At 44.8% G+C, this 19,042-nt stretch overlaps 1 protein-coding gene across 1 annotated transcript in view; it reads right to left on the minus strand.

Moving 5' to 3' along the window:
• The window catches only part of ERBB2 (erb-b2 receptor tyrosine kinase 2), a 245,972-nt gene that overhangs the window by 104,634 nt on the left and 122,296 nt on the right, over positions 1–19,042 (minus strand). The window contains exon 2 of the mRNA XM_069237437.1: positions 5,022–5,173. Within this exon, the coding sequence (XP_069093538.1) occupies positions 5,022–5,173 (152 nt within the window). The remainder of the gene's footprint in view (positions 1–5,021; positions 5,174–19,042) is intronic.

Here is a 19,042-nt window from a genome sequence, read left to right on the forward strand (position 1 = left end):
TGTGACCACAGGTTCTAAGCACATATTGCTATGGCAATCACTTTCACAATCACCATCACATCTGCACTACTGTCACCATGGTTCTCCCCAACACCACAGCTGACACCTTGATGACCACACTTCTCACCAGCCCCAGCATGGCCCACAATAGCAAGGCTCCCAATAGCACCTACTTTGGAGGTGGCAGCTCGAGCTGTTGCCACCTGTAGAGTGAGGGGCAGATTTGACCCCCACATATGGGAATGACACAGTGCACCCCATATAGGAAAGAAGGAATGATGGCTCACACTACCACATAAAGGTAGGAAAATCTTTGAGTAACCACCATGAAATCAACAAGGCACTTACAGAGTAAAACATAACATCTAACCAATATAACCAGCTCATGCTTGGTCTCTCACATATCCTTCCTACACCACACCGCCAAATGCTGTAACACAAGTCAAGAGCACTACCCTAGTCACTCACGCAAGACACAAAAAATGCTTCCTACACAGGCTGAAAGTAACTATAACACTCTTCCAAACAAAAACTCCCCATAGTGCTGCGTGCGATCAGCTCGATAAATCACTGTATTACTTCTCAACGGGGTATGGAGCACAGTATAAATGAAGTCACAATACAATGGCTTCAGGCATAATGGTCAATACTATTATTGGGGACAGCCATGTTTCTGCAAAGGAGGTGAAGTCTGGTGTTGTTTAAAGCAAACTACAAAATAGGTAAACAAAGATATGAACCCTGCAAGTCCAAAGACACCATCCAGTCAAGCGAGTCCACAGCAGACAGGGTCTGGACCAGTGTAAGCATTCTGAATTTGTCCTTCCACAGGGAGGTATTGAGGACCTGAAAGTCCAGGATAGGCCTGAGGCCCCCATCCTTTTTCAGTGAAGAAATTGCGAGAGCAACAACCTCATCCTCTTTCTGAGTCTGGCACTCTCTCTACTGCAGCAGGTGCACCTAACAGGATGAAAAGGTGTTCATTTGAAATTTGTTTTGGTGTGGAAGGAAGAATTAGTGATAAGGAGAGCAAAGGCAGGGTATAGCCATTTTGAAATATATGTGGAAAGTCATGGATCTCCAACCTGGGACGAAATGTTGAATCATGCCCCCCAATGGATGCATATGACAACTACATGCAAACTGAAGTGGTCTGTTGACCATTGTAGCAGGGAAGAAGGAATTGGAAGACCGATACCAGGCAAACCTGCAACCAACTACATTCATATAACTAGGATGTCTGCTGCATCACTGGCTGGGAAGACTAGCTATGTCTATATCCCAGCCATCTGAAACAGCTTCTAAGCTTTCAACACTGTGTGGCAGGAGTCAATACAGCCAAGTATTGCACTGTAGCTAGGGAGCCTTTAAATCACTTCAACACAGAGTCAAAGGGCATATCCATTAGGGAGAGCTGTACATTGCCTGAGAATTATATGGACTGCATCCATGCATATGTACAAAGGACAACACTGGTACTGATCACCCAACCCGGTAATCTGTAGCATCCAGGCCTGCGTGAATAACACATCTGGTCAAGTCCTGTACATCATGCATTGTCTGAGCCAGAGGGGCTCTAAGATCTTCCAGAACTGCCAGCAAGCTCTCCCTGGCCATGTCCCAGAGGGCATTAGTGGAGGGGCTTAGCAGACAAACTGAATTTACGGACCACAGTGCTAAACTAGAGGAAGAAAAGATGTGCTTGAGAAAAATATCAATCCTCTTGGATTCCCCATCCCGAGGAGTGGTTGGAAATGAGTTTGGATTTACCTTCCTGCTCAAGGCCTGTACAAAAAGTCTCTGGGGTGGGTTGCTTGGTGAGGAAATCCGAGTTACTAGATGGCAGCCTGTGATGTCTGGCTAGCTGCCTATTTACAGGCGGGCAAGAACAAGCTTCCACAAAGTAGCCATCAAAGTATCTATATGGTCACCATTAAAAGGAAGTAAAGGCTCAAAGGTTGCAGAATTTCAGTCAGAACACTAATTTTGGTCTCGATGGAGTGAAGCTAAATCTCTAGTGCCTCAGTGGTCCTTCATACCACCACAGCAAAAGATGTACTCTCTTCAGTTGATGCCCCAGGGGTGAGTCAAGCTCTGCCTCAGGAGTGGTATCAAGCCCACTGGTGTTCTGTAAAGTAATGAGACGTCATCATTATAACAAGGGCGGGGCAAGCCATCCCCCTCACCATCCTCAGCATCCGGGGCTGCCTCCTGCTCTAAAGTTAGAACCAAAAAGATAATGGAGCCTCCTTAGTAGTTGCAATGTGACAGAGGAAATGGGTGAGGATCAGGCTGCAGGACGACCGGTTGCACTTTTGTGATTTCGTAGCATAACATTAGTCACGCTTGAGCTGAAATCGATTTGGGGGTCTGATATTGGCACCAGAGATGCTGGCACGGCACTGGTGGCAGCCACTACCAAGGATCTCAGAGCCGGAGCAAGTCTGTAACGGTATGGCTGTGGGTCCCGTAATGAGGGTCAAAGGCACAATAAGCACAGACAGCCCAGGGGAGGGACCCACCGGCAGTACCCCAAAGGAGGCCACAGTTACATTGGGCCCAAAGGCATGCTAGAAGGAGCCGGAACTGAAAATGTGCAGCATGGTGTCTTTGAAGGCCTCAATCTTCTGAGGGTTGACAATGCCTTAGGAAACTTGGGGAGGGTAAAATCAATGAAGAAATCTATCTGTAACCAAGACCTTGAAGGAGTGCGATTGAAATTATAAGCCCTCGTGCTTTATCTATGGGGAAAGAGTGGAAGGATGGGGTTGAGCCTTGCTTTGCTCTCATATGTTTTAGGTTAGACTTTGACTTACCAGATGGCTTCGAGCGCGATGCTGAACGGTTGTAGGAGTGGCCTTCAGACTGAGACCTAGTCTGGGCCTGCAACTTAAAAAGCGTGAGCAGGACCAAAGCAGAGATCGCAGCTTCTTCTTGTTCTGAGATGTACAACTTCATCTCCCAGTCACAGATCACACTCAAGTGCATAAAGGTGCACTTTTCACACGACTCAGAGTTGTGCCTCTAATCCAGACACCAAAGACTCACCTCATGTGGGTTTGTGACCTTCATCTGCTTTTTGCGGTCACTGCATGGCTTGAAACATATTGTTTTTGGTAGGGTTATTGTTCCCTAGCACACAGTAAGATAGTTTAGAAGTTGTCGGAAAACTGCCAAAAATGGGAGCAGAGCTCTGGATCTGAGTCGGAAGGCACAGAAAGGAATAAACTGACTTCAGCGACCAGTGGTGACATTTATATGCAGGGTTGCAGGACGCCACCTAGGGGGAGCACTGCTATGGAAAAGTCTCTTGTTCCAGATTGGTGCCTGCAGACGTTCTAAAGTGAAGATTCTGTGGTTAGAAGTAGCTATCAGAAGCTTAAAGTATAAAATGACAAGCAGTATTCATAAACGTCTTAGCTTAAACAGAAGCTCACAACCAGAGATAGGATTTTACTGTTGTGGTAATTGCAATGCTTGTGATTTTGCCTTATTTAAATATATTAAAGGTAAATGGAACAAATGGAAAAACTTTTTACAGTACATAATTTTTAAGTGTAATAGCTGTAGAGCTGGTATATACTGTATGTATCACAACGCCCTTTTGACTTTTTGAACATCGGGTGCACTACATGTCAACTGAGAATCATAACTTTGGAGCAAAGTGTTGTTATTATTAGACAAGAAGATATATCCTGCAGCATTACATTACAAAAATGCCACAACAGTGGCCACTCGCTGTTTTAATGTGTTGGTATTTGTAAATGAAAGAAAAAATGTGAGAGATGGAAACTAAGAATTAATACTGGAGTCGAAGATTATAACTAAACTGGGGACTATGAGGCCTAACATTCTAAATTTGGGACAGGAGTTGTCATAGTTAAGCAGCTCTGACACATTTTTTAGGACGGCACACAATTAAATAGGGGCTCCAAGTACGATGATTATAATGAATTGAGTATTGTGTTTGTGGTCTCCGTGATATATGGCTATGACTGCCACTAAATGAGGAATTGTATTACTAATGTTATACACAGGTGTACTGATTGCCAACTTAAAAGTGTACAATATGTAACTAGAATGTATATTTTTTTCCATTTGAATATGGTATGTTTTAAAGACTCCAATTCCATTTAATGTAGATATTATTAATGGAAAATGTGATTATACACTTCTTTTATTTGGTTCTATATGTTTTTATATTTCGGATAACTTGCAAACTGGTTTTAGGCTCAATAATTCTAAATGGGGAATTGAAATATGCATAATATAAATGAGTGATAATCTCCAATATATATATAATATATGTCAAAGTAATTGTGTATTGTTTTAAAAATTATTCTATTCATATAACTCAAAATCAATATGTACTTGCACTGACAAGAAATATTTTTGTATTTGTACGGATATGGTTTTAGCTTATGGCTTTTTCCCATGGACAAATGCTGTTGTGTTGACAGAACTCTGTCGTATGGCGATTAGGTCTGTATGAAGCTTTGTGGAATTTATAGCCCCTAGTGTGAACCTTATGCTTACGTGATACAAAACAGGTATTTTTCAAATTTCTTGTAAAAATGTCTATTGGTGGACTATAAATGATGCCACCTAATTATTGAATATAAGTCATGTGACACTGTAGTAAGGCATAAGGACTGAGGTAAAATGTTGTTGGACCAATGGAACTTGCGCGTGTGAATTTTTAGCACTGTATTTTTGCGGTTTTACTTGGATGAATAAAGGCTTTTGTGCAATTGCACGTCTAGTTTGCTGGCATTGGAATATGGAGTCATCAGAATATCTCTGTGGCTTTGTCTTGTCTCAAACCCCCCTATCACACACGTTCCCTTCCTTGTCCCCAATACACGTCCAATTACACACACATAACCTATACGTCCAGTTACATACACATAACCTGTCACAAGTGTGCCCTCGTGGCCCCTAAACACTTTACCGTGCTCACCCCCATGTCCACTACACCCAGTCATATGCTCCTTTACCTGCCATTTGCAGCCTGCACTCACCTTGAGGAAGGACAGGTCATCGTGTGCCTGCAAGTAAGTCAGCTCTAGGTTGCCTTGCACGACTTGACAGTCGGTGTAGAGCATGCGTAGTGCTTGGTGGTGGTCTTGGAGGCTGGAAGGGACGAGGAGCTTCATGTCTGTGCCTGTACATACTGTGGTGAGAGGATGAGAGCAGTTATTACATGGTGACTGCTGGAAGCACATGCAGCTCTTAAAAGATGACTGCTCGCTACACACTGTTACAGAACCACTGCTGAAAACATGTGCACCTGTTACATGTTCACTGCTGGAAACACACAGCCCTATTCCAGTATCTCTGCTGGGAACACAGAGGCCTGTTTCTGAAGACTGCTGTGATTAAAAATGTGCCTCTCATAGGAGTACTGCTGAAGACAAATTTGTTATAGGATCACTGCTAAGAATAGATGTTACAGGATGATTACTGGGAACAAGTTGATCTGCTAAAAGACTAATTCTGGAGACTTCTGCTACAGGATACCTTTTCAGAAAATATTGGTCTTTTTTAGGATCAATGATGGTAATAAAAGGCCTTATAATAGTATCACTGCTGAGGGAAAATTGTTACAATATCCTTGCTTAAACATGTGGATCTGTTACAGGGCCACTCCTGTAGACACACAGATCTGCTATAGGATAATTTGGGGAAACAAAGACATGAGTTGCAAAACCACTGTTACATGAAAGTATTACAGAATACCCACTGGGAATAAATGTACTTCTTATACTTTTGCCCACAGTCTTTTATATGATAATTGCACAAAACGCATTGGTCTTACAGGATCCCTGCGGCGAGAAACAGACTAGTTACAGGTAAATGGGAGAACACGTGGTCTGGTATAGGCTCACTGCTGGAGACGCATGAACCTGGTACATGGGGCACTGCTTCAGAACATATGGATCTGGGACCACATTAGTATATTTTAAGCTCACTGCTCAGAACATGTTGTAGGATCAGGACTCAGAACACCTACCAAGTAAGGTCGAAGTATGCTCAGGCACAGACTGTGGTTTAGAAAGCTGCAAGTACGGAATTACCTAGAAATAGGTCTGGAGAGGATTTGTTTTCCTTTACTTAGTCTCCAAGGTGGACAGTTAACAAAGGAGAATCTTGCATTGAGAAACCTTAAACGCGGTCTGATTCCATTGAAGTGCCAATGGAAGATATGGTGCTTCTTTTAAACAGAGCTGAACACAGGTTTGTCCTCTATGCAGATGACACAGGCATCATCCAAGCTAGTGAGCACCTGACGCTGTAAAGTGGCAGGTGCCTTCTTCATCACAAAGTGGGTGTTACCTAGGGCTGTAAAATCTTCAATGGTGTTCAAAAAGGATATTTCTCCTCTGTAGTCTGGCGTTAAAGATATTTGCTAGTACCCACAGGGCAAGTCAAAAGAGGAAAGTCAAAAGAGGCCCCTAACTAATCAATGAACACCTCACTTCGTGAATAGAGTGGCTTCTGTCTTGGTGACACTAATGAGGCCTTTGTATGCATCACAAACCATTATGTAGGTCGGCCCTTCCTTTAAGTGTCGTATGACTAGGGTTATCAAATGACTTATGTAGGGTTTAGTGCCCGATATTACCAGCATGTTGACAAAGCCTTGAACCTCATCTGACATCTGGTATGATTTTGATTTGACAGACTGGCACAGTGTCAATCGTGTATATGTGTAAGGGGTCAATCTTGGGCATAAAGACACTAATGTTGAATACTACTTTAGTAAAGCTGTGCAATCTCCCTGTAACTCAGACATCAGGCTGGAGGAAGGTTGCACTTCTTTTTGTAAACCAATTTTCTCATCTCATTGCAGGAGGTAATGGAGGATCTCACTTTCCACTCTTCCTTTTAAAAATACACATGAAGAGCATCAATATGCGCTCAGTGGTGGTATAGGTTGTACCTGTAAATATTTGAGTTCTCTTGTGTCTCACATGTCCCCAAGTATCTGATCTCATTAGCAAGTGTAAAGACCATTCTGCTTGTCTTTCAATGCCCTGGCTTGAAATGCTTTATGATGAGAACCTCTTATTTTTCTGCTAGGTTGGTAGTCTGATCAGTCCATGTTTTCATTAGTTCTCACTTAACCTACAGATAGGATCTTGCCTTAAGCATGACCCCGGGTGTCTGATTTATAAGGCTCAACACATAATCCACCACATCCTAAGAGGTGGTGACTTGGGGTTTCCTTCCCATCCTTTCTTCTGTAACGTGTAAGCTCCCTTGAAAGAACAAAGAAAGATAAGTGTAAAGAGGCTGAACCGTATGTCTTTCAGAGGTGCCTTTCTGTAAACTAAAAGGTATGGCTGAAGGATATACCACTTCTGCCTTACAAGCTGCTCGAAAGCTCCCATTGTGCTCATTATAATGTTTTAATAAACCATTTAACAAACCTGCAGGCATGGGGATGGAGTTAGAGAACTTGTAGGTTACTGCATACTTATTCCACACTGCCTTCATGTAGGTAGACACAATGTTGGTACCCTTTAAGAAATGATTAACTTGAAATAAGCCATATAGGAAAAAGCGATCAGGGTTCAAGGATGTTGTCTGAAGGTTCCCATCTCAGGTGTGGTCTGCTGCAGCAAGTATGCATTTGTACAAAGAGTTAGGTGGTGAATCCGGGGGGTCAGCCTATCTCCTTCACTACCTACTCACTGTCTAGCATCCACCACTGACATGGGGGCTTTTGGCTGACCACCTTACTTCCCAGACATTTGGTATGTTTGGTAGGTCAGCGGTGCTTCCCAATGTTTACTCTGATGCTGGGCCAGTAAAAATGAGGAGACAATCTGTCTACAGTCATCGCCCCCACAAGTTTATCTGCAAGGAGGACTTTGTATGATACCAAATTCAGGAGGTTTCTGGATCACAACAAGCTTCCTGCAGCCCCAGGCGCTGCAAGCCGAAAAATACCCTGGAGCACCCCTAAGCTTCACCATTTGAATAGGCCACAATCTGTGTGCACAGTCCCATAAAGGTAGGGCATTCTCCATGGTTATGGGTCACAAAGATGTTTCACCTGCTTGCCCCTCCTTCTGCTGGCACGCCTGGTAGCCCAAGTACTTATCAAAGGTTAAAAAGTGGTATCTGACTAGATAAGAATGGCTGCACTCTTACTTGAGTACTTGATTACTTGCAACAATGCTTCCGTGGCAGGTCGAAGCTGCGTTGGCCTCTTGGCACAGCCTTGGTACTGATGGTCTCTTCCCCAAAAAACAATTGAGCTACTGAGGACAGTTGCATATTACAGATACAAATGAATATGATTGCATAATTTTATAAATAAACTACATCAACAGTGTAACAATTAGGTACAATACAGATCACACAAAGGAAATTGTAAAAATAGCCGTTACCGAAGGGTATAAATTGATAACACCCCACGCTGCTTTTCAAAAAGGCATCACTGGTTAGATTTTCCTTTTATTTTGTTTGTAAAAATATTTAAATTGAATTAATTTGGTAAAACATTTGGCAAACAAACAAATATTTTGTATTTATTTGATTAAATAAAATACTTGAAATGTATAAATATCCACATATACACTTGGGAAATGAATGATATCGGTGAAACAATCCACAACAAGAAAATAAACATAAGTGATATTTTGTAACACTCAAGAAAAAAATCTATTCCCCTCAACCGTTGTCCCATCTCTTCTCTCTCTCTGACGCATCCCAAATGTTTCTAACTACTATGAACTTTCAAACATCCTTTTCAAACTTCCACTTCCGTTTTATCCAATTCACGCAAATAACAGATATATGCACATGTCCACTACTCCTAATAACTCATAACTTCCCTTTTCCATTCCACTTCCATTATTCTATCCCTGCTCAAAACACTATTAAAGCCCATAACAATTTGAGAGCATAAACTTACCAAACTTAGCACAAATAAAGCACAAGGAAGCATATATGACTAATCTAAGTATTTAACTCCACTCTTGGGTTCAGGAGTAGCCTGTAAAGTGCTCTAATGCCTCGTCATGCGCTACAATTGATATTTAAATACAATTTACACCTTACTAGTCTGCGCACAGCAGTTGCCACGACTCACCGCTTGAAGGTTGCTCCTGGGCAGGCACCTGGCTTCGAGATCACCCTGAACAGTAACCTAATGTTCTCAAATTTGTCACCTACTTAAAAGCTCACTGGGCTTCTTCCCTTTATTCATCCATCTACTGTGTCTGTCATTTTCCCAACTCCCACCTCTTACACTTGTGTCAGGTCTCCAACCTCTCACCTACGTTTTCTGCTGTCTTGTCTCAGTCCTATTTCCTCTGAGTCCCTCCTACCCTTCTGTTCTGCCCACAGCACAATAGTCAGTGGTGACACCTTCAGCCAGTCCTGTCTTTTTAGACCCCAGACTATTTTATTCTAGGGCTTGTAGTTTTGCTTTAGTAGTGCTGCTGGCTAAAAACCGAGGACCGGCATCTTCTGTCACATGACACGGGGTCACAAAGAAGTTTTGAGTGTGTATGTAAGCATAGAGGCAAAGCAAAGGTTGGTTATATTTCAGATGTATCCATTCACCTTATTGTGGTGTCAGCCCACACTAACTAGCATATGCAAAGTCAATAGGTCAGGGCTTGTTGACCTGCTGCTTCTTTAATGTCTTTTTGTAAATGCTGCAAAACATTGGAGAAAAAACAAAATGCTTTTTGCCAATGCTGTGCACTATGGACAAAAAAAGGCACAATGACGGGGCCTTATCATTCCGCAAGTGCACGTATGTGAAAAAATGTATGCGCACACATGCATAATGGCCCATGCACACGCCAGCTTATGAGGAAGAAGTCATAGCTTTTTTTTATCATTTACCAATCCAGGATGGCAGACGCCGCTTGGATCTGTAAATAAAAAAATTATTTGTTAGCAAAAAAGTGATTTCTTAATTGCGGAGCAGCAATTGACAGCAGCCCGGCTTTCCAAACATAGGTAAAAAAAACAGAAAAAAAAATTCAAGTACTGTCACAATGGAGGAGAAGGTGGGAGAAAGCAATGTGGGGTGGTCATGTGGGAAGAAGGGTGGAAGGGGGAAACAACAGGGAGTGGGCAGGAGGGTGGGAAGCAACAAGAAGTGAGTGAAGGCGGAAGCAATGAGGAATGGACTGAAAGGGAAAGCAATGGGGAGTGGTCTGGAGAGGGAAGCAATGGGGACCGATGGGAGAGAGTAATTATCACAATAGGAAGAGAGCAGCTGGGGTGGGAGTTTGTTGGGGGGAGAAGGACATGAAGAAGAGAGAAAGAAAACAAATGCACTCACGGAGTGTTTACACAAAAAGAAAAAGTAGTTCCCTAAAAGGAAGCAGTGGACGGATACAAATCAGCCAATCAAACAAAGGTAAAGAGGATGTGCTTCAATGGAGGAGCAAACACAAGAAAGGGAAGGCAAGGTGTCAAATAAGAAGCGAGAAATGAGATTGACAATAAAGCCAACCAGTGGGTAAGCAGTGGGCGTGCTGCAGATCGACCAAAGTACTTGGCGAGTCAAAAATACGTCTTTTGCAAACAGGCCGTTTGGGCTTGTCTGGTTAGCGAGCTGAAAATATGTATTAATTCGTGCAGCCTGCATCACAGCAGGCGATCACGTGCAGGAATCCAGTAGCCACACAGTGCAGCACAACATACTTCCGATGTGCAATCCGCTAAAGGACACTTACAAGTTTTCCACGTGTCACTTCAAAATATTTACACGATTGCTTCAGACCCCTTACACTGAGATGCAGAACGCACCGCAAACGTAAACTAATACGGCGTTTCTCCTCCTTTTCCCTAGCTCTGTTCCACTTGCTTAGCACCCGCAGTCTGTGCAGGAAACCTCAGCTTGTTCAGGAAATGCCCGCGGGTCAAAAGTGTCACCAATTCATCTTCCTGCTGCTCTTAACAACTTCCGTCTGGCTTCCTGAACCTCCGGTGCAGGCAGCGCGCGGAGCCCAGAGCTCTGCCGGAGTGTTTTTTTAAGGACGAGAGAGCTGGCGCTGCTCCAAGACCCCTCGGTCTGCGGCCCTCTGACGTCACCCTGCTCGGGCAGGGACCCTCCAAGGCCCCCGGGCCTCCAATGGAGAGCAGCGCTGAGGCGAGGACTCGGCCTGGAGCAGGTTTAAGGACTTCCATGTCCTGAAGCAGTTCGAATGTCCACCAGAGTTTACTAGTCTGGAACATCTATGGCCCCTGAGGCTACAGTGAAGAGGTGCCCTCTGAAAACAGAGCCTATGAGGCAGCTCTGAGGACCTCCGAACCCGCTATGTAGAGCCGCCTCCTGACCCCCCTAAGACAAGGATTGTAAGAGTTGTAAGATCCGCCCAACCTCAAGTGAAGAGCAGTTGCGTCACCTGAGGCAACTCTGTGGTCCCCGCGCTTCCTGTGAAAAGCAGTCCTGAATCCTGTGGACAGGACCTCTGAGGCAGCTCCCAAGACTACTGAGCCTGCTATGAAGAGAAGCCTCCTGACCCCTGAGGCAAACGCTCGGAAGAGGTGTTAGGTCAGCTCATCCTCAACTGAACATCAATGACATTGATTCGAAAAGTCAGTGAGAGAGTTCTGTGGTCCCCACACATCCTGTGAATAGCAGTTCTGAACGCAGAGGATATGGCCTTTGAGGCAACTATAAGGTATCCACTGTCTACCGTGAACAGCAGCCGTGACTCCCAGGATCAGAGCATCTCTAAGGAGCCTGAACTTTCAGTCGAGCCCAAAAGACAATGAAAAGCATCCCTGGCACCAAGGTTTGGAACATCTCTATGGTTACGTGAGTCTCCAGTGACGAGCAACCCCTCGCACCAGAAAACAGGGTCCCCAGAGCAGATAAAATGTCACATAAGCCTTTTATAGACCAGTCCTGACCCCTGAAAATAGGGCCAAGAGCACCAATCGCAGGAGTGAATCCATTTATTACTGGTCATTAGGTGCCTGTGGTGAACAAAAGCAGAGGCCTGATTAACTTGGCGTTCATCTTGTGGGCCCGGGATCACTGACAGAGTTCCTCAAATTGTTCATATGTCCCATCAGTAAGATCTTTGGTTCAACTGTAGTTCAACTGTGATAGTGATGGTTGACAAGTCCAAGCTAGACAGCAAATGGCTGGGTGGAGTTATGCCACACAGCAGTGAGTCAATAAATCATCGATATTTAAACTGAGAAATTTCCTTAGAAAAAAAATAGTGAAGGCTATTTCAAGGGTCCAGAGCAAAAATGCCTGCCTACCAGATAGAGCCTGTACTAACAGTGGTGCATTGCCCGAAGCTCTGGGAAGAACATTCAGCAGCCTTCCCTGAAAACCCTGTGCTCTGACATTGGCCACCAGATTTTCAGATGATCCTAGGTTTTATCTGCCAGAAGAGCACGTCTAGTTATTGCTTTTCCAGCTCATGCTCTGACCTCAGCCGAGCCAAGTGAGGCAGCCTCATTAGGTAAGTGGAGCCAGATTAGTTCCAAGGACCTATCACCCTCTGTTGTAGAGCAGCCTGGCCACTGACTATCAGACAGGGCATGTGCCAGCACCAAGATCTCCCTCAACTATTGGGGGTCAGCTCCTGCTCTCTGGCAGAAACCTCCCCTGGTAAGACCTGGGCCATCTCCATGGCTTCTACTGCAGATCTCATCTCTGCCGGCAAACTCCAGGGCTTCTTGTGCTGCCAGCAGCCTCCACAGGTAAGAACTAGAGCACTGCCTTTGCATGAAAGAGCGGGACCAGCCCCAAAGTATCCTGCACAGAGCGCACACCTCTGATAGCAGCCTCTTTAGGTCATGAAGGGCAGAATCATACCCTGTGATGGAGAAAATGCTTCGGCTAGTACTCGGGTTACCTAAGCCCAGGATACAAAGCTCCAGGAACAGACTCCCTGTGTATGAACTGCACCATCTCCAAGGCCTCCTGTGTAGAACACAGATATCATCTGTGACAACAGGCTCTTCATGCATGAAATGGGACAACTCTAAGGATGTTTTGGCAATTGCTGGTCCTTATCCAAGCATCTCCGACAGAAATGTCCCCATGCATAAGGTGGGCTACTGACAGCGGCTCCTCAGAACTGGGGCAACGCCACCACCTCCTTTGCAGTGCTGAGAGCTCATCTCTTACTGCGGCTTAGCCAGGCAGCAACTGGGCCATCAACAGCAGGTCCACAAAGCCTTTCATCTTTTCTAGGACAGTGAGTATCGTTCAGTCAGATAACAATAAACGTATATTATTAAGTACTTGAATTCCCTGCAGGGTGAACACTCTCTTTACAAATACATGTTAAGCTATAGTAATACTCAGCCAACAGAGTACATCAATATTATTGCTCTACAATGATAGCCAACCACTGAAGCACCATAGTCACACACACCAATGTAGCACAACAGAACCATAATAAGACTCCTTTCTGTAACACTGAACTAATATCCAACATTGATGTACCATAGTAACGCTCAATATCCCAGTGCCAAAAGAATAATCATCAGTGGAGTACCACATTTATTACCTAGGGAGTGCAGTAGCTCTACCCAGCACAGTAGAGGCTCACTAATACCCAACCACTTGGTACCACAGTAATATTTTGTGGCTTCACAGCAACACAGCAATTAGAGGACCATTGGGGTCCACAACTATTGGCGTACCATAGTAAATAACCTGAGGAGTAACATAGTACTATGCGGCCCTGCAGCACATCAGTAATGACCTATCATTGGTGAGATGATGGAGCAAGAATACTCTCCCAGGTGAGTTGTGCGCTACACAAATACACATAACATAGATATTTACAGGCTTGTCAGATGTTTGTTTTTATGTGTGTGGACGAGCATAAAGGTCACAGATTTACGTCAACAGTGTAGAAGTAGTTGGTAGGTGCAGTCAGTGACGAGTTTATAATGTGTGCCTGGGTCAAGGCTACCCCTTTGAATGTTCTTACTGTGGGACCAAAGAATCTCTTGATTCAACTCAACCATATGATGCTCGCGGGCAAGAGACATCAGCTACACCAAGTGTAACTTTGGATCCAGGAACTCAAAGGACTGACTGTCAGAGAAAAACACTTATCTCCAGAACACAGCCCTCTTTTAAAACAGGGACACCACAGATTGATTCAATACAAACTACATTTTATTTACAGCCCATATTCGAATTTTATGGACGTTAGATTTTTTTAACTCCTTTATCAGTTTTCATCTAAACTTACAATTTAAGTGAAGGCTCTTGGTAAATCACTTCAGTTATATGTTGAGGGAGGCTGTGCCCCTGACTATAACCGTTTCCCATTTTGTCAACCGACACATTATAGTCAGTCATTTTAATAATGTTTTGCTTGCATACGTAATTGGATAGTCGTGTTCTGTTTTTATAATTGGCTACATGGTGTTGGCAGGCACAACATGCTACCAGGAAACTTGAAAACGTCAATATAAATCTAATGCCAGTCGCTCGCGGGGTGCTGCCACCACTGAGGAGACCCTACATTCACACACTAAGACCATTAATTAAATAGTATCCACTGGAGTTCTGCAGTGTTACCGCATGCCACAGATAACACATAACTACTCACGTACAACTGTACTGCCAAAAAATGTAATACCTATAACTAGAGAGTTGCTGTATTTCTTGACGACTATAGAGTAACACCTTATAACAGTGTCAACGGAGTAATCAGCTACCCTACTGGAGCATTACAGTATTACTTAGCCAACATGGTTGCAAATGAATACCCTATTACAGTAATACTCAACCAGAGGTGTGCCAAAGTGTTACTTAACCAGTACAGAACCAGAGTAACACCCTACCATAGTACTATGGTAATACTCAACCAGTGTTGTGCAACGGTGTTACTTAACCAGTACAGAACCAGAGTAGCACCCTGCAATAGTACTACAGTAATACTCAACTAGTTGGGTGCCACAGTGTTACTTAATCAGTACTGAACAAGATTAATACCCTTCCGCAGTACTACAGTAATACTCAACCAGTAGGCTACAGTTCCAGAAACATACTGTAACCCAAGTCCACAGTAAGTTACACCACCACCGCCGCAACAACTTCTGCAGTACTTTGCAAAAATGTACGTACAGTCAGCTCCACACTTCACTGCCTTATTTGGACCCCAGTTGCCTTGCAAATCTCTCTGTTCTCTACAAAGTTGATACACACAGTGTGCGCTACTTCTCTGCCACTCCTGCATGATTGTGTAACTCTGTCCCTCCTTTTCTCCTGTTACGGAAAACGCGCACTCCTCTCTGTTTACTGGCGCGAAAGAGGCCCAAACTGAACCAACCTGAATGGTATTGGATCTGTTCCAGGTCTCCCAAGGCCCGCGCATGCCAGCCTGTCATTGTTTGGTTCTACTCAATAGTGATTAGCTTAAGACTGATGTCACTGCCTCTAGCATTAATTAACTGGACTGACGCAGTGATGTTATGGGTGAGTTTGCCTGCCAAGGGCTGCCATTGTTGAGTTCGACGAAGTGGTGATGTAGAAGAGTTTGTGTGCCCTGGGTCGCTAGGTTAGGTTACGTGCCATGATGAGATGCAATGATGAGATGTAAGATTTGAAGGATTTAGTGTGGTCATTGTGTGTTTCAGCCCAGAGGTGACATTCAGGAGTTCGGGTGTCTACAGGGGCCAGTGCACGGTTCAGGGCGGTAGTGATATGCAGGAGTTAGGGTGTCCACAGTGGCCGGGGTGTGGTTGAGGGCAGTGGTGATGTGCAGGAGTTAGGGTGTCCACGGTGGCCGGGGGGTGGTTGAGGGCAGTGGTGATGTGCAGGAGTTTGGGTGGCCACAGTGGCCAGTGCGTGGTTGAGGGCAGTGGAGATGTGCAAGAGTTGGATGTCCACAGTGGCCAATGTGTGGTTGAGGGCAGTGGTAATGTGCAGGAGTTCGGGTGGCCCCAGTGGCCAGAGGATGGTTGACGGAAGTGGTGATATGGAGGAGTTCGGGTGTCCACAGTGGCCAGTGCGTAGTTGGGGGAAGTGGTGGTATGCAGGAGTTAGGGTGTCCACAGTGGCCAGTGTGTGGTTTAGGGCAGTGGTAATGTGCAGGAGTTCGGGTGTGCACAGTGGCCAGTGGATGGTTGATGGAAGTGGTGATATGCAAGAGTTCGGGTGTCCACAGTGGCCAGTGTGTGGTTTAGAGCAGTGGTGATGTGCAGCAGTTCAGGTGTCCACAGTGGCCAGTGCGTGGTTGAAGGAAGTGATGATATGCTGGATTTTGGGTGTCCACAGTGACCGGTGCGTGGTTGAAGGAAGTGGTGATATGCTGGAGTTTGGGTGTCCACAGTGGCCAGTGTGTGGTTTAGGGCAGTAGTGATGTGCTGGAGTTCGGGTTTCCACAGTGGCCAATGTGTTGTTTAGGGCAGTGGGGATGTGCAGCAGTGCGGGTGTCCACAGTGGCCAGTGCATAGTTGAAGGAAGTGGTGATATGCAGGAGTTTGGGTGTCCACAGTGGCCAGTGCTTGGTTTACTGCAGTGGGGATATGGCAGGAGTTTGGGTGACCAGATCACCCATGTTTAAACAGAAGCAGTGTTAATGTTTTGGGGCATTGTGTTGAAAGTATACTAGGCTTCCTTATTTCCACTACCTGAGCTCTCGCCTTCAAACAGGATATCTTTAGTACAAGTAACTTCTAAAAATCATACTCTTCAAAGAGGCCTTCAACTAAGTCTATTGTCCTCATGAGAGCCACTAAAGGATGCCAGACTAGGGCTCACCCTACACAGCCAGCTGTACTCCTTCCTATATGCAGTGCCTCTGGCTGGACTCTCCTCCACTCAGTAGTACTTATTATTGTTTATCATCTGCTGGACCCTTAACTCTCATCTATTCAGTGTTTATACGTGTTGCACATGTGCTCTGTCATGTATTCAGTACCTCTCATTGTTACGCAAAGGTTTCTTCAGTACTACCAGTGCTACTCATTGTTACACATCTGTCTTGACTTTCACTCTCGTCTCTTCAGTACTACTCATTGTTATGCATCTGCCTGGGCTCTAACTCTTGTCTCTCCATTAGTTCTTATTGTTTTGCATCTCTCTGAACTCTTAACTCGCCTGTATTCAGTACCTTTCATTGTTACATGTCCAGCTGGACTTTTAGTCTGATGCATTCAGTACTTCTCATTGTTATGCATCTGGCTGGACTCTCATCTTTTCAGTACTTCTCACTGTTAAGTATCCGACAGGTCTCTAACTCTCATCTCTTCAGTACTCATCATTAGTACTCAGCCACCTGGACTCTACCGCTGATATATTCATGTTATCTCCTTCTATGCAGCCTCCTATGCAGTGGCCTCGTGCACATGTAGCACTTTATAAAACTTTTAAGTACAGAAAACATTCATGGGCTCTGCATGTAACCCCAAGCTTATCTCCTTCACCCTCGCCCTGATGATGGCAGGAACAGACTCCACACATGCCAGTCCACTAGCTCACTCCCTAGCTCATTGTTCAAAAAAAGTAGCTACAATGCTCTATGGCATATTGTATTTTAGAGGCACACTTTACAAGTTTATCACGGATTTCAAATTAATCAACCCCTTGGGTTTTGAAAGCGTATGTTTTAGTCCAAGCCGCTGCCCTTACTTATGGAACATTGTTTAACCTTGTAAAAACTACATTTTAATAATGTTGGTCCTGGTGAGAAGAGGTTTGGAAGAAGCAAATTTTAGATGGGATGGCTGATGGGCATCGCCTCAAGGTACTATTCTCAATATTGTGCACCTAACTTGCAATATCTTGTTCTCGAGACACTCAAGGCCTGCTCTTACCACCCTGGTTCCAACACTGGTGGCCTTTTCATCTGTACTTGCAACTGTCAGGAGGCACACTGGAATCAGTTTCAACACTCCAACTCCATGAGTGGCGAATCAGAACCGCCTGGGTGGCCAGAATATGCATTGCTCCTTGCCATTTTTCAAGGTGATCTGCATCCGCAGAAATGTGGCATACAGTGCTTTCCAAAAACCCACAGCTAAACGAACCACTGCAGCACCAGAGTATTTTTCAATTGTTGATGTTTCACTACAATATCAAACCAGAGTAGTACTCTAGTGGTACCTAAAGGGTAGAACGTATACCCAACTCCTGACGTATAACGCAGATACTCCATTATCATACCCACTCATTGACGTACCACAGTAATGCCCAACTATTGAAGAAAGTACCAACAAAGCAATGGAGGACCGCAATGATAAAATGTCACTGGAGTACTACACCGGCCAAACTGCAAGGGATCCAGAACCATGGCACCTGAGGGTAATACAGCAACTACTCGACTCACTTCTGAAAGTAAAACAGTTATACCCAAATACCCAACAAGCAGGTACACAGGCCACACTAAATCACTGCAGTTCAATAGCACCACTCAACTTTCCTGCGCCACAGTATTACTTTGGTACTCCAGTGGCTGGGTATCCCTGTGTACAGGGTAGCTGATTAATATTGCGGTACTCAAATGGTTTTGTAGTACTCTGGTAATTCACCTGGTTGGATATTAGTGTGGTAATCCTAAACCTGAGTCTTAGTGGCAGTGTATCAGCCACAGCTGTGCTAGCCAGTAGGGTAGACGTGTAATACCCACCACTGGACTATCACGGTCATCTCCTTCAGTGGAGTACCAAGCAGTACCCAATAACTGTAGTACCACAGGAGTGGGGCCTACCTTTGGAGCAAAATCTCTGCGAGGTGTTCTCTAGCTGCCTCAATGTCCACACTCGGGCCTGCACAGACTCACCCCCCTGCCGCCATCTCGGGCAAGCGCCTACTACAGGAATTTTCCTCTGCAGCGCTATACTCTACAGCAGTATACAAGTGGATCAGAGCGTGGATCATAGTCAGTACGTGACAATGAAGATGTGTTTTGTGCAAACTAAAAAATGCAGAGTCCACATCTGTGCATGTGGCAGGTGAGCAGTGTATTTAACGTATTCTGCAGGCTTCGTATACACCGGGGTTACACAACAAACCGCTTCCCTAGCCGGTAACACCGCCTGAGGAGCTCTGCGCAGCGTGGAGAGTTTTAGGAGC

This window comes from Pleurodeles waltl, chromosome 6 (genome assembly GCF_031143425.1).
Source record: "Pleurodeles waltl isolate 20211129_DDA chromosome 6, aPleWal1.hap1.20221129, whole genome shotgun sequence".
Classification (NCBI taxonomy): Eukaryota; Metazoa; Chordata; class Amphibia; order Caudata; family Salamandridae; genus Pleurodeles; species Pleurodeles waltl.